The sequence below is a fragment of the Chiloscyllium plagiosum genome, chromosome 13 (assembly GCF_004010195.1).
Source record: "Chiloscyllium plagiosum isolate BGI_BamShark_2017 chromosome 13, ASM401019v2, whole genome shotgun sequence".
Taxonomy (NCBI): domain Eukaryota; kingdom Metazoa; phylum Chordata; class Chondrichthyes; order Orectolobiformes; family Hemiscylliidae; genus Chiloscyllium; species Chiloscyllium plagiosum.
The window spans coordinates 16,558,464-16,575,529 of NC_057722.1; the positions used below are offsets into that span (position 1 = coordinate 16,558,464).

The 17,066-nt window shown below is 41.5% G+C and overlaps 1 protein-coding gene across 4 annotated transcripts in view; it reads right to left on the bottom strand.

Moving 5' to 3' along the window:
- epha4b (eph receptor A4b) overlaps nt 1-17,066 on the bottom strand; it is a 341,474-nt gene that overhangs the window by 107,799 nt on the left and 216,609 nt on the right. For all 4 annotated transcript variants that reach the window (XM_043701928.1, XM_043701927.1, XM_043701926.1 and 1 more), the window contains 2 exons: nt 10,719-11,054; nt 6,460-6,572 (listed from right to left, as the gene is read on the bottom strand). In XM_043701928.1, coding sequence (XP_043557863.1) covers nt 6,460-6,572; nt 10,719-11,054 — 449 coding nt within the window. The remainder of the gene's footprint in view (nt 1-6,459; nt 6,573-10,718; nt 11,055-17,066) is intronic.

The window sequence follows — 17,066 nt, forward strand, 5'->3', positions numbered from 1 at the left end:
CATCTCAAACCAGGCTCTTCCAGAGTTGAACTGACCTCTGACCTAGTGAGGATGATTGGCCTTTCTGGATCCCGAAATAATCTCTTCAAAAACAGCCTGTGAAATAACTCGAGAGAGAGGGCCAGTATTCTGTCATCGAGTCACCCTCAGTTTACACGTGCATAGTACATGACACTGACCCAGCTCGCTCAGAGCAGCTCTCAGATTGAACAGAACCACTGACACTCCTGTTTATATCCATCAGCCAGGACTCCTTGATGGGACCAGGGTAACAGGCCCAATCAGGGAACTCCTATTCTATGAGGTGCTGCTGGCTGACCTCCTCACAATCACCCCTGCATGCACTAGGTTCCTGCCGTTGACATAGCAGCTGTTGCTGATGGTTTGGGAGTCACATCCCCTCATTTCCTGCCTTGAGTGGCCCCAGGAATTCAGCCCATCATAGATGAAGCTGATCTGACAAAGTCATACAAAATGAGTAAGGATACAAAACAAGTCAGTACCTTGTTAGCACCATCTCTGATTTGAAGGCATTGCAAAACAGGCTGCAGATTCACCAGCCCGTGTCTCACTATTGCTGTTTCACACCCAGTGCGTTCCAATCCACACATTCTCCCCTGCACTTGCATTTCATCATAAAACTGGCACCATCCTTTAGTATTAGCATTTGGTAAATTAGAGAGGCCTCACACCCTGCTCCTCGATACCCACTGATAGGTTAGTTCTATCACTTTGCTTAAAATGACATGAAGGGATGTTTACAATTGGCTGCAGGAGTGTTTGTGATTCCAGGTGACAGGATGTATTCTCAAAATCAAGAAAACTCCTTGTTTTATCAGAAGCTAAGAAACAACACACTGTCAAATTTCATTGAGATGAAAAGTAACTTTTCACACAATAACCACAATAATTAGGCTACTCGCCAAAGTAATTTAGGTTGAGATGTTTTTCATTTGCACAATCACGGCTTGTGGGGATGGTGTTGGGGTAGTTCCATGACAAAAGTAGAACATGACAAGATCTGCTACTGCCTGCTTTATGTGCTTACCAGGTACAGTTACACCAGCAGCAGCTCGAAAGACAATCACAATCTCTCCAACAACCAGGCTGGCAGACTCCAGCAGTTTCAGTTTCATGGGAAGGCGATAGACTTCAGGTATGGCAACAAAACTTGTAATTCATTTCTGGGGACCCAGATTCATATCCCACCACAGCAGATGGTGGAATTTGAATGCAATACAAATATCTGGAATTAAGAATTTATTGATGACCATGAAACCGTTGCTGATTTTCAGAAAAACCCATCTGACTCACCCATCTGGCATCCTGACCTAATCTGGTCTATGTGATACTCCAGAGCCACAGCAATGTGGTTGACTAACAACTGCCCTCTGAAATGGCCTAGCAAGCCAATCTGTTCTATTAACGGCTACAAAGTCTCAACAAAGAAATGACAACTTTCAATTGACCTAGTCAACAGCAGGAACTGCTCTCTCAATCCTGCAAGATCCTCCTCACTAACATCTGAGGGGCAAATCCCAAAATTGGGAGAACTGCTTCACAGACTAATCAAGCAATAAACTGACTTAGCCATACTCACAGAATCATACCTTGCAGACAATGTCACAGGCGCTACCATCACCATTCTTTGATATGTCCTGTCCCACCAGCAGGACAAACCCATCAGAGGCAGCAGCACAGTGGTATACCATTGGGAGGGAGTTGCCCAGGGAGTCCTCAACATTGACTCTGGACTCCAGGAAGTTTAATGGCTTCAGGTCAAACATGTGCAATGAAACCTCCTGCTGATTACCATGTATTATCCACCTTCAGCTGATGAATCACCACTCCTCCATGTTGAACAACACTTGGAGAAAGTACTGAGGATGGAAAGTGCACAAAATGTTCTCTGGGTGGGGGATTTCAACCAACAGTGGCTGGGCAGCAGTACTACTGATCAAGTTGGTCGGGTCCTAAAGGACGTAGCTAGCAGACTGGGTCTGTGGCAGGTGGTGGGGGTACCAAAAAGAGGGAAAAACATATATGACTCATCCTTACAAATCTGCCAGCTGCAGATACATCTGTCCATGACAGTATAGGTAAAAGTGACCACTGCACAGTCCTTATGGAAACAAAGTCCCACCTTCACATTGAAAGTAACCTCCATTGTGTGATCTGGTACGATCACGGTGGTACAATTACCGTGCTAAATGGGACAGACTTCGGAATGATCTAGCAGCTCATGACTGGGCATCTATGATGCACTGTGGGCCATCAACAGCAACAGAACTGTGCTGCAGCACAATCTGCAACTCATGGCCTGCAATATCCCCCACTTAGCCATTACCATCAGGCCAAGGGATCAACCCTGGTTCAATGGAGGGTGCAGGAGGCACACCTGAAGGTGAGGTGTCAACCTGCTGAAGCCACCAGCGAAACAGCGTAAGTAGCAAGTGATAGACAGAACTAAGCAATCCCACAACCAACAGAACAGATCTAAGCTCAGCAGTCCTGCCATGTCCAGTCGCAAATGGTGGTGGACAATTAAATAACTCACTGAAGGAGGTGGGCTCACAAATATCCCCAATGTTGGAAGAGCCCACCACATTACTGCAAAAGATAAGGCTGAAGCATTCACACCAAAACTTCAGCCAGAAGGGGTGAGTGGATAATCCAGCTCAGACTCTATCTGTGGTTCCAGTCTTCAGCCAATTTGATTCACTCCACATAATAGCAAGAAATGGTTGGAGGCACAGGATACTGCAAAGGCTATGGGCCTTGACAACATTCCTGCAATAGTACTCATGCCCCTTGCTATCAACAAGTGAGGACTGCAGATGCTGGAGATCAGAGTTGAGAATGTGGTGCTGGAAAAGCACAGCTGGTCAGGCAGCATCCAAGAAGCAGCAGAATCAACATTTTGGGCATAAGCCCTTCTCAGGAATGACGCTTGTGGACCAGGAGGCTGAGAGATAAATGGGTGGGGAGTGGGGTTGGGGTGAGATTGCTGAGAATGTGATAGGTAGATGAAGGTGAAGGAGAAGGTGATAGGTTGGAGGGGGTTGGAGCAGATAGATGGGAAAGATGGTGAACAGGTCAGGAGTGCGGTGCCGAGTTGGAGGCTTGGGATTGGGATAATGTGGGGGGAGGGAAAAAGAGGAAACTGTTAAAATCCACATTTACCCAGTGTGGTTGCAGGGTCCCAAGGCAGAATATGAGGCGTTCTTCCTCCAGGTGTTGGGTGGTTAGGGTTTGATGGTGGTGGTGGAGGCCCACGACCTGGATGTCCTTGACTGAGTGAGAGGGGGAGTTGAAGTGTTCGCCCATGGGGCAATGGGGTTGGTTGGTGCCGGTGTCCCAGATCCGCCACCTTGTGGATCATTTCAGACAACATTTCAGAGAATACTCACCTCATCACCTGACTTCCCAAAATCGGTCCACCATCTACAAAGTACAAGGGAGGAGGGTGAGAGAAGGCTCCTCACTTGCTTGGATGGGTGCAGATTCAACAGAACTCAAGAAACTTGACACCATCCAGGAAAATGTAACCCATTTGATTGGCATCACACCCACAAGTATCCGATCCCTCCATCACCAATGCTCTGTAGCAGCAGTGTATACTATCGATAAGATGCACAGCAGAAATTCACCTAAGATCCTGAGACAGCACCTTCCAAACCCATGGTCGCTTCCATCTGGAAGGACAAGGACAGCAGATACATTGAGAACACCACCATCTGCAAGTTCCCTCCAAACCACTCACCATTCCACCTTGGAAACATGTTGCCATTCTTTCACTGCCACTGGGTCACAATCCTTGAAATCCCACCTTAAGGGCATTTGAGACTGGCAATAAATGCTACCCAGCCAGCGATGCCCATGTCCCTTGGATTAAAAAAAAGTTTGGAACTGTTACAAGGGATCCATTTCATAATGAATGGCATTAAAACCAGTAAAGGAAGAGTTAGTTTTGAGTTCATCAATACATAAAGTCATACAGCACGTAATTAGACCCATCGTATCCCTCAAAACAGTACTTATTCATATGTCCATCCAGATGTCTTTTAAATATTGTAATTGCACTGGCCTCCACCACTTCCTCTGGCAGCTCATTCCATACACTCATCACCCTTTGTTTAAAAAAAGTTACCCCTTAGGTCCCCTTTAAATCTTTCCCCTCCCACCTTAAACCTATGCCCTCTAGTTTTGGATTCCCTCACCCTTATAAAAAGACCGTGACTATTCACCCTTTCCATGCTCCTCACTAAGGGCACTCCTCAACAGGGAAAAAATTCCCAGACTATTCAGCCTTTCCCTATAACGCAAAGCCTCCAGTCACAGCAACATCAAGTTTAACAACATCCTTCCTATAGAAGAACGACCTGAATTGTACGGAGTAGTCTAAACATGGCCTAACTGTGACATCCCAAGTCCTACAGTCAATATTCTGACCAATGAAGGCAAGTGTGCCAAACATCTTGGACAATGTCAAATGTCGAGACGACTCTTTGAACTTGCATCATTATTCTGTCACGAGGCTCTCTAATAATTATATGCTCTACCAAACATTAACTGCCATCTTTCTGTCAGCTGATATTTGTGTGCAGTCACCCATACATTTCTGCGTGCGCATTAACGATACGATAGATAAATGTCACAACAGCAGGAAGAACAGCATGCTAAATAGATCATGGATCACATCCATTATTCCGCAGTCAAGGAACAAAACTTGGGAAGAAGTGACTTTGTGGGTGGGAGAGTTGAGCTTTAGCTTTATAATGCTTCCATCTACATACAGCACAGAGGGAAGCCTTTCTGCCCACTGAATCCCAGGAGATTTTCCAAGTTATTTCCCGCAGATATTCATGTGTTTTCAAATCAGATGATATCATTACTAGAGAAGTCAGATCCCACACTTGACTTGATCAATCATCTCTTTATTTTGGTTTTAACAAGGTGGTCTCATTCTTAAATATAAACACACTTTGCTAAAGGTTGGGTTTTAATAATAAAACACAAGTTTATGGCACAAAAGAAATAAAGATGAAATGGAATAAACCAAATATTTGCATATAACACAAAACTGAATATTTTAAAGCATGTAGTGAAATTCAAACACATTAATACTGAAAATATTCTCTTCTCTTTCATATGTTTCAGGTTTAATTTATCAGTGGCTTCAACTCCTGTCTTGTGAATCTGATAATCTCTTGTTTGTGCCTTCATAAAACTGAGCTTAGACTTTCTCAGCTTAAAATAACACTTTCAGGGTTGAAACCAAATACATCTGGTCTGTAAATTTTAATCAAAACTGCTTACACACTGAGGTAGCCTATTTCTTAACAGTTTCAAACTATCTCTTATTATTAGGAATTACAGTTTCATGCATCTAGCTTCACCCTGGACTTCTGCAGAACTGTACACCAAAGACCCAAAGGGTTTTTCAAATTTATGGATGTTTATTCTCATCGAAAGAAAAAAAAGAATCAATCTCTGACTTTCTAAACTGAAAGCTTAATGCACAACTGTTTAATGTGTTCACTCAAAAAGACTCTCTCAATGGAAATAATTTTCAATTAACCTCCAAGAACTGTCTTTTTTTAAAAGAAATAATTACAAGTTAATCACTAAATGCCTTCAGACACGCTGACCAAGCCCAAAATCCAGTAGCTCATGCAATATATGACACAGGAATCTAAACTGAATGATCTAGATGCCGTGCTGTTCAATGACCTCACCTGAGTAGTCCAAGTCATTAAATACATTGTCAAATGCTGCTACTTACTATGCACTGGTAGCCTCTCACTCTCTGATCAACAATGTCCAATCATTTGTTGTTTTCCTTACATTCATATTTGCATCTAACTTTCACACAATTAGAACTGCTGCAAGCTTAAACACATCACTCAGAAGTGTTGCCTTACAGAACCAGTCATTCTGCCCATTATACCTGCACCTATACCTTCAAATGAGCAGCATTACCTACAGCCAAAATCCTGTTCTTTCCCTACACTCTTAGACCTTATTTCTATCCAAATATTCAACTAATACCTTCTTGAATGTCTCAATTGAACCTGTCTCAACCACACATCTAGACAATACTACTCACTGTGTGAAAAAAACTTTCTCACCTCACATTTGCATTTTTCATAAACCACTTTTGTGTGTTTTTTGTGCTTTTGCTTTTTGATCCTTTCATGAGCTAAAACATGAATCAAACCCATACTTTACATCCATTCCCATAACTTTAGCTTCTCTTTGGGAAATGTCTTGTCTCACTCATTGCCTCCCTACCGAACATGGTCCATTCAGGGAACTGAACAGTACTGTGGATTGACCAATGACTCTCCATTCTGCAGCGAGGTACCTTGTTCCTCAAACACACCGTGTTGCTTTTAGGAAGTAGTTTAGTCAATGATTATTATTAATCAGGCGTTCTATGAAGTTTTCACTACTGACCTTTTCATAGTAGATAACTTCATACTCCACAATGACACCGTTAGCATGGTCTGGTCCCTGCCAGGCCAGAGTGATGCTATCCTTACTCCTCCTCTCCTTCAGGATCACATTCACTTGAACATAGACAAAGACAGATCATTAGTAAAATGATATACATCCTTGATAACCAATACATGAAAAAATATATTGGAAACATGCTAATATTGTATATCACTGCAGCAATCAAAGGAATGTTTATCCTGTCTCTCAGATCCAGATTAATCACATTTACCTAATATTGCATTGGTCTTTGGTTCCACTCCTTAAGATCCTGTGATCAGATAACATTTGTCATGTCTTACTACTTGCATAAGGCAGTACACTGTTATATGCCACATGATGCTCTAGTGGAAGTGAGACAATTCACAACATATCAGTGACCCTCATCTATCTTATATGTTCATTGGGAGCTTCAGAATCCTAAACATCCAAACAAGGAAGGTGACAAACACAGGAGACAGCTCCTTGGTGCTGTCAAGAATACTCTTGCCACAAAACCTAATCCTGAAAATCCACCAGGACCTCTGACTCATTTTCCTGGTTTGGTTCAACCACACGGGCAAGAGGAATTCCTATTAGGATCCGGTGCTTCCCTGTGATTCAGTCACTAAATGATAAGAAATTGTTGTTGTTGGGTTCTACAGCAACATCTCAAAAACAAAGGGTTTCCTTTGAAGAAGGTAGCAGCCCTCTCAGTAAGCTGACTATGTCTGATTTAGCTTTAACCAAGGCCAATTTCAGGACCATCTTGAACATTTCAACCAATTCCCTGTTTTCATGATATTACCCCCTACTCTGTCCTCTCTTCTGGCCTGCCCATGTGAACAGTGGTGCTTGCTTTGAAAGAATATTGTCTTGACAAATGCCTTGGATTACTCCAGCTAAATCCATATTTCCTCATGAACTGTGTCATTCTTCTTTTGTGGATCTAATACAATCGGGGGTTCTCCTGTGCTTTGCGTTCTTAGGGGCTATTACAAATCTCTGCATTTCTAGCTTCTCCTTAACTTTGAGTGAGTCTCTCTCAATCTCTGTCACCATTCAACCTCTATTTCCACTACACATTGTATTGAATATAGCTCTTTACTAAAATGTGTTTCTCTTCTGCTTCTTTTGGAGTCTCAGTTACATGGGTTCTTTCTGGTGATGGCAGAGTGACATCATCATTTACACCATGATTAAAATATTCATCTCTCATTTCCTGATGACCATGGAGTCCAGAACCCAGGGTCACGGTCTAAGTATATGGAGTAGGCCATTTAGGACTGAGATGAGGAGAAATGTCTTCACCCAGAGTGCGGTGAGTTTGTGGAAATCCCCCTGCCTTTGAAAGCAGTTAAGGCCAAAACATTGAATGTTTTCAAGAAGGAGATAAATTTAGTTCTCAGATCAAAAAGTACGGGGAGAAATTGTGAACAGGGTACTGAATTGGAGGAACAGCCATGACCAAATTGAATGGCAGAGCAGGCTTAAGGTGAAATGGACTACTTCAGCTCCTCATTCCTATATTTCTCCTCTTCTGGAGTGTGTGTTGCTAATGACTAGACGGCCACCTATGTATATGCAGATGGTGCTGGTGATATCACGCTGTTGTGATTGTACCATCTCTGCCAGGATGTATCTAGCAAGAAAGGCAGTTTTAAAATGGTTAAAATTAGCAGTTTTACTTCTCTGTAAAATGGAATCACAGGTTGGCTGATTGTGTATCTGAGGTTTCATTTTCACCCTGTTGTTCCTGTCCCTCTTACTTTCTGCAGGCTGAAGGAGAACTCTACCCTGGGTGACTGTTCAGGTATTGTTTACAAACTAACCTGCAGTGTGATCAAATGGGCAGTGCCATCTTTGTTCCTGGCAGCTGCTGTTCTGACGTTTTCAGGTGAGGTGGCACTGCTCATGTGAGCTTCTACTTGTGCGTGGTCAGTGTGCTACCTAATGGTAGCCTTGATGATAAAGGTGACCTTTCTCTTTTTAATACAGTATTGAGATGGGAATAGTGGCAACTCCCCCTTTCTCACTGTTAATTAGATTTTAGATTAGATTAGATTACAGTGTGGAAACAGGCCCTTCGGCCCAACAAGTCCACACCGACCCGCCGAAGCGAAACCCACCCATACCCCTACTCCCGCACTTACATTTACCCCTTACCTAACACTACGGGCAATTTAGTATGGCCAATTCACCTGACCCTGCACATCTTTGGACTGTGGGAGGAAACCGGAGCACCCGGAGGAAACCCACACAGACACGGGGAGAACGTGCAAACTCCACACAGTCAGTCGCCTGAGGCGGGAATTGAACCCGGGTCTCTGGCGCTGTGAGGCAGCAGTGCTAACCACTGTGCCACCGTGCCGCCCACGTTAATTGCAGAGGGAGGCCAGAAAACAGATCATCAGGCTAATCTTCCCCTCGCCTATGCAAGGGTTTGAGAGAGTATGGAGCTATCACAGTCTCTGTAGCTGGTGTTAGCTAATGTAGCACAGACCACAAATTGAATCCAGGGCCTCTCTGGATTTAGCAAGCTCTGCTATCCAGGAAGTCAACAAATGGCATAGTTTATAATGGCAAGCCTGGGACCTCAGCAAGGAGGGGCCCAACCAATATGTGGTTTGAAAAAAACAATGCTAACTATTAATTAGACACTGGATGTTTATTTTACTGAAGCTCAAGGTTAAACAGATCCTGTTGGTTTGAGGTGTCCTTTAATTTTTGGTTTAAACGTCCTATCAATCATCAGCCCGTTGTCTTCAAAGTAATCTCATTTCCTCGATAAAAATGTGCTGTTTGAATCCCATCCTCCTCCCTTCCCTCTCATCCACATTCCTGATCAAGTGAAATAATCAGCCCTCTAGGCAGCAATGGGGCCAAAGTTAATCTACTGGAAATAAGAATGACCTTGAATGAATTCCTCCATGTAAATCTCTCTTTTTTCCCCGGAAAACCCAGCCAAGACTGACACACTTCCTCCCTCAAAGTACATCTGGGACTATGCCGGGCATTCGAGCCTCCAAATTAATTGAATAAATGCACTGTAGCTGAAAGAAAACTGGCCAGATGGTTTTACAGTATTTTCCAACCGTGCAATAAGCACTTCACTTTGCCGTTGTTCTTACAGCACACAAGTGGATCTACAAATGAATTGCTTTGAGAGACAAGCAATTACAACTGTGCAAAGTGATTAGAGCTGCGGATCATTAGCAGTGGAATCGCTTGGCTCTGATTGTTCAAGTGTGTACTGACTAATCCCTTTGGCACAAGTTCACAAAATGTCAAATCGATCTTGATTTTCACAGTGGCAAAAAATGTAACCCATGAAATTGTTCATATTAGATTGACTGCCTCAAACTCAAATTAAAAACCAAATACATGCATCTCCAGAGACAGAGTGTGAGATTGCAGGGAAAAAAACAGTATCACTGTTACCCACTGTCAGTACCACTGTTTTCAGAACATTGGGAGACAGAATTGGATTCCTGTTAAATGTAAAACCAGCTTTCACAACAATCATACTAATTTGGCTTTTAGTCCATGCTGAGTTTCAGTCAGGGTGCCTGTGCGAGGTTTCACTGTCTCTGGGCAAAGAAGGAGAAAATTAGCCTGCGATTCTAACTCGTCCAACTTGCCACTATTCCCATCTCAATACTGTAGTATAAAGAGAAAGGTCACCTTTATCATCAAGGCTACCATTAGGTAGCACGCTGACCACGCACAAGCAGAAACTCAGGTTAAGCAGTGAAATGTCCAATGGAAAATGGAACTGTGTGGGATCATAAGCAATATGACAAGCACTGTCTTAGTTCTTCCCATACATTGCTGAGACTTATAGTATAAGTTGACAGGAGCTAAAATGAAGAGAACTTTTCACCTTTCTGGAGGGCTGCAAATGCTTCAGTTTAAACCCAGTATTGTAATATTTGAGAAAAGAGAGGGTTAAAAAAAAGGGGGCTGGATGGAATTCTCCCCTAAGCTTTTCCACTACACAATCTAAAATGGTGAAGGAAAATCCCGTTCTAACTTAAATGTTCCTATCATGCAATATAACTGAAAATTGAAGCAAAGGCCCAAAATATTTCCTTTTCCAAAAACAGATCAAACCAGATCTTTTCTATAATTAATGCCCCAGACAAAAGTCGGTTTGTAGAAACGGCACATTTCAAAGCAATTCTAGGACAACCCAGTTCCAACTGAAGATGTTTCACAATTAACAGCAGAGACCCACTCACCTGCTTGGCTGGTGGTAACATTAATGGAGACATACTGCTTAGGCCTGGGACTCAACTCGGAAACGCCATTCAAAGCTTCAATGTTGAAGGTATAATTAGTATGAGGCAGCAAATTGGTAACAAGAACTTTTGTGTATGTTAATCCAAATTGGCGGGGGATGAAGTGGAGACCGCTGCCACAGATGCTGCACCTTCTACTGTCTCCTACACACTTCTTGCAATGAATATTGTAAGTAATGTCATTCCTGCCACCACTGTCCCTTGGTGGGCTCCATTCCAAGATGATGGAGGTCTCATTTGTTGTGGATATGGGATTTTCTGGTGCTGTTGGAGGTCCTAATACAGGAGAGAAAATAAACTGAATGAAAATGCATGCATCACAGATTCCACGTGCTGACTGTTTTAAAAAAAACCTTGTAACATATTCCTTTACATTTTCTTGTATATGATGCCGAACGTCTCATACAGATTGCAGGTGCCATATTAAACTGCATTTTTATTATTTTTATTAATAACTGGAAAGAGTCCAAGTGTTGCTCACTGTATGTCAAAATAAATTATCTAGTAATGATGTACAGTTATCCACTATCATCACAAGGTATTCACCTTGTGCGTAGCTGTAGTTAATGAAGACTTTAAAGCCATCATCTCCAAACTTGGTCAAAATGAACCTCTTGTGATCACTTGGAGATTAATCATGGTGCAAAACGTTTACAGATTGGTGGGTCCTTGTGAATTTTCCACTTAGACCCTTTTCTTTATCACCTTTAGTTTTATACCTCTGATACTTGAAGTGTGATGGTTAAAATATGACTGATGTTGGCTAGCTTACTTGTCTTATATCTTTACACAAGCTGAACACCTGTGCTTGTGCATGTGCTCATTGCCCAGCTGTGAATGCCGAGTTTTATATCGGCCCTTCAGACCATGCATTTACAGTCTGAAGTGTTGGTGTGGCTATAATGGTGAATTGGTTTCTCAATCTTGAAATTTAGTTAATGGTCAGATTGGCTTTTCTTTTGAAGTGTAATGTCAGTTGAGAGTTAACTACAGTGGCTCAGTGGTTAGCCCTGCTGCCTCACAGCGCCAGGGACCCGGGTTTGATTCCCCATGTCTGCGTGAATTTCCTCCCACAGTCGAAAGATGTGCAGGTTAAGTGAAAAGGTCATGCATAATTGCTCATAGTGTAGGTTGTTAATCAGGGGAATGTGTCTGGGTAGGTTACTCTTCGGACAGTCGGTGTGGACTTGTTGGGTCGAAGGGCCTGTTTCCACACTGTAGGGATTCTAATTCTAATTTCAGATTCCTCTTTGTGGATCAGGTCGTTTCAGTTTTGTTCCTTGTTAAATATATTTGGTTAAAGTATGTCACTGGAAATATCTTTGTGTGCACACAAATGTGGCAGATATAGAGGTCTGGAAAACTGTTGGTACTGTCGTTCAAGCTTGAAACAGGCAATTGAGTTGGACGTGATTTCCTGAGTCAGATGTCATTTCCAGTCTATGGACTGAGTGTGGCCCTGTATGTAAACACAAATAATATACACCAAAAGGATTGCGTTCTTGTTGAGACAGAGGACTTGAAGGTTATTAACAACTATTTATATGACTTTAATATCACAAACATACACATCGCCTATGTCCTGTGCTTGCTGATGTTAGTACATATAACAGATTGACAGAATATACTGCACTGACTCCGTTCACTGAGAAAACGATCAAAAGCAAAGCAGGCGTCTTTATGCCGAAATGTCACAGGGCGTGATGTAACTCTCACAGGTACATTTTGTGTCTGGTCTGGAACAGATGAAATTATAGATTCCCAGTGCAGCAGGAAGTTAATTGCACATCAAATTGGTGAGAGGAAAAGAAATCTAATAAGTTGAACTGGAATCTTATCTGAGGACCTTAAAATCTCTTTGAAGCTCCATCTACAAGACTGTTTTGCTCCAAGGCAGTGGCACTGGCTACATTCAGAAAACCCCGGTCTACATGGCACCTAATCGATAGCTCATACATTAATTTTTGCAGAAATGATAGGGTCTTTTTAAAATTATTTACCTGAAAGAGAAGCTGAGAGAAGCAAGAGTATTTTAAAGACAGGCGTCAACCTATTTAAAATAACCAGGCTATTCCTGCCAAAGAATAGCAGACATGGACTTGGGACATTCAACTACCTTAAGCATCATTACCTGATCACTGCGGGTCCCACATATATACTGATCAAATTTCTCAAATATTCCCATGTGTTTATATGGATAAGATTAGCCCTTGCGGTCATTATTATTTTTAAAGTTGTAGATTTAGTTTGCACACACAAATTGTTTTGGCTGGAGAAAGAATATTGGCAGAGGTGTCAAGAAAAGTCAACACTCTAATGCAGAAGGATTGTAATGCTGGAGCTGTACTGCCCTCATTCATGTTCTTCAAGATGACAGGTTAAAGCGCAACTTAGTCTGTTCTCTAAAAGAGGCATAGAGGGGACTCATGTCTAAAGAGGAAGAGGAAAATGCTTCCAGTGTCTCAGGCAAAATTTATTCCTTGATGAATTGCTACTTTAATTTCACTGCTGCTGGAGGAGCTTACTGTGCTCAAATTGACTGCAGCTTCTTCCTAGGTTACGACAGTGACTACATTTCAGAAGCAGACTGTTGCACTATAAAAAGTCAGCTTTATCGAAACCTTTTCCACCACCTTAACATTCACTCTCTTCAGCACTACCACAATCTGTACAGTACATGAGCAGCATAGCATTAACAACCCTCCTTTGACAGCACCGTCTGAACTTGCGAGATCCACTACTAGATGTGCAACAGACAGATGGGAAGTCCATTAACTTTCAAGTTCTCTCTAAGCCATGCACAATCTTGATTTGGAACTATTTTGCTGTTTTTTCAGAAATTCCCTTCCTAACAACACTGTCAGTGTACCAACACCAGATGAGCTGCAGCTTAAGGCGGTGGCTCACCACAACTTTTTCAAGGGCAACTGGGAATAAGCAACAAATACTGACCTTGCCAGCAACACTCATATCCTTTTCTTACTCAAGCAATTGGTTTCCACTGTGACACAATTTAGTGTAGCCCTAGGCACCTTGCAGTAAAGGATGTGAATCTAACTGAACACTTTGCTGCAGTAACAATAATTCATATTCATTGAGTGTTTGTAACATAATAAAATATTCTGATGTGTTTAAGAACAAAGTTGGATGAAAATTTGACTCCAGGACATTATGAAAGGTGACCAAACGTTTGGTCAAAAATCTAGCGTTCAAACAGCAACGATTAAGAGGTGCAAAAGGTTTAGAAGTGCATTCCAGAACTTAGAGTTGAGAGTCATGGTAACAAAAGACATATTGCCAAAAGTTGTGCTTTTTCACAGGAGGAGGAAAATGTGGCTCTTTATACATATTCAGGTGGTCTAGGTTCTCTTGAGAATTCTTGGCTGGTATTTTTAGAGACTGTAGTTGGTTTCCAATTGTTTCATTGTCATCTGTATTTTCAGTCACTTCGCTGAGGATAAAAATTTATGACGGGGAAACACAAGGGAATGCCATTGGGAGAGTCTGCTGCAGGAATGCAGAGGAAGATGGTGCACATAGTATGTTCGAGAAAACCTTGCAAGTCCAGAGTTAAAAAATGCTTAGAATTACAGCCTTACTGAAGCCTTTTTATTTCTAATTTAATTACCTACCTATGTACCAAAAAAATGTGCTTTTTCATCTACAGTCAGTACTTAGCACGAGAACTAAAATATTTCAGTAAAATACATCTTACATTCAACAAAAATAACAGGTAGATGGAATGAATTTGGAACATCATGGAGTATCATTTAAAAAGGTCTGCTCTCAAAGAAGATTCCTATCAGCTCAAGTTTCCCTCATTATATTTGCACAAGCTTTTTTTTTACATATTCATTAGGTATTGAAGAGGATGTGTCAGTTTCACAAATCTGTTCCCTCTTTAGAATATAACCTCTTACTACATAATTTAGTGAGAGCTGGCACAGTTCTGCATCTGGAGTTGTGCAAAACCTTCTCCTTCCTTTTCTGTCTGTAACTGTCCCATCATTCCAGTTTAAAGGGATATTGATGTCCCAAAGAGAGGTGGACCTGCATTTATCTGGTATCTCCCATGAGTCAGAATGTCTGAACGTGTTTTGCACCTAATGAAGTATTTTGGAAGTGTAGTTCATGATAAAGTGTTGTAAGTCAAATGTCGTAACCAATTTGTACACAGCGAGCTCCCATAAGCAGCAATACAATAACTAGAAAATCTGTTTATGTGATGTTAATTTCAGGAGTAAATAGTGACAAGAAAACTAGGGACAGGTATCCTGCTCTTGGTTTACTGTCTGATCCAAGACCCATTGCCTACAATAGTGCAGCATTCCGTCAGTACTGCACGACAGAGTCAGCCTTGAATTTTGTACCCGACTCTAAGGAGTGGGACATATGAATCCAGAACAACTAACAAAGCAGGAGCAGGTGAGCAACTGTACATGAGAGCCATAAAGCCATAAAGAATGTACCTTTGCCATCAATAAATGGAGACAAGAAGTCAAAGCTAGCAATTATCAGGTCTATGATGCAAGAAACAGACATGAAAATAAAGAGGCTACCGATTTCTACAGCATAAGCAGAGAGGGATCGATGAGTTGAGCCAATGTTGGCATGGAAACACAGCAAGAACAGTTAACTGTCAATCTTAAGTCTCAGAGCAGCCAATCAGACTGTGATTCCTAAGGCAAAATCATGAATAATCAAATTCTATCTGCTTGGTCTGAGAATCAAGATTGACAGTTAACTGCTCCTGCTGTAGATCCATGTCGAAGACAGCCTAACTAATCACCATCTTTTATCATGCTGGATGAATTAGTGTCTTTTTTAATGTATCTGTTTCTTGCATCCTAGTTCTGATAAGGACATGACAAAAGGCTTTGAATTCTTGTCTCTTTCTAGCAATGTTTAAATTCTGTGTTATCAAACAAAAAATATATCCTTGGTCACATTCAGAAATAAACTGCAATCCCCCCATTACATCATCTAACATACTGAAACTATCCTTTTCTCTTTCACTGTTCAACTCAAGAGCCCCATTTAACAGGCACAGCACATCAGTCCAACTTCATTCCTTTCACAAGTTTGAATCTAAGCATCTTGTCCTTTTGTTATGGATCAATTTGAAGTGATTTTCCAGGGTTGCTTTTTCTACATGACTCGCTACTCTGAAGACACAAATTTTCTCCAGTCTTAAGTCAGACGCTAGGGATCAGTGCAGTGACAACATGACAGTTAGACACAGTGCCAATTGGAACAGAACTCTTCAAATTTGCTGTCAGCTAAGAGACTATACAGATCCTTTGAGTTAATTATACTGGAGTCTTTAAATACAGGCTTCCCAAAAAGATGATAGGTTCTCACAGTACTGCCATACCAGACATTATCAACCTAACTATACTTAGTTTTATGATTTGAAAACTAGGAGACTTTGTTGTCTGTCGCATTCTTTAACAAACATGTCGAGAGGCAGTGAGTTTTGTGATCAAGGTACTTCTGGGTGATTGAGGTTGAATATTAAACCAGATGATGAGGCCCAGGCAGCTATAAACTTCAACAGACCCCCAACTGGCAGGTCAGAGTTCAAATTCCAATCTTGACTAAAACCACGTTTATATTGTACAGAAGTGATTGTTTATCTTGGCAACCAGTTCTGCAAATCACCTTATTTATATTGGAAAGCGGCCCAACATGTACTTTTTGCACAGAGAATAAGATTTTGCAAACCAGTGATCCATTTGAGAAATCAATTGTTTCCCCTGTCAAAAACAGCACAGAAGCTGAAACTACCAGCCAAGTATGGGCTGTGTAAGACTCTTTTTTAAAAAATAATCACAATCTAAACAGAATATTAGATTCAATTATCCATGACTTTGGCTCGAAGAACATTCTGGATGTATTTTAAGTAATGAGTAGATCAGTTGCACCTTTATTGAACCCATCTTTCAACACTAGCCAAGAGAAACAAGGATCTGTTATTGGGCAGAATTGTGCCAAGTAAATATTAGCCCCATATAAAACACTGGACTTTATTTTCAAAAGACACACAATGTATCTCAAACACAAAGCTGACTGGACAATTCTGTGCATTATTAATTGGGTCTGCAGTATGACTCTATCATCATTTAGAAAGAACCAGACCAGGACTTCTTCAAAAGCCTTCATTGCCACGTCAAGAACCAAAGTAAGGTGATTAAGGCCAACACTTGAGTGAATGTGCTAAGAATTCTGGTAGCCAATAATCTGGTGTAAGCTCTGCTGTGTGTTGTATATTTTTACAGGAAATACTAG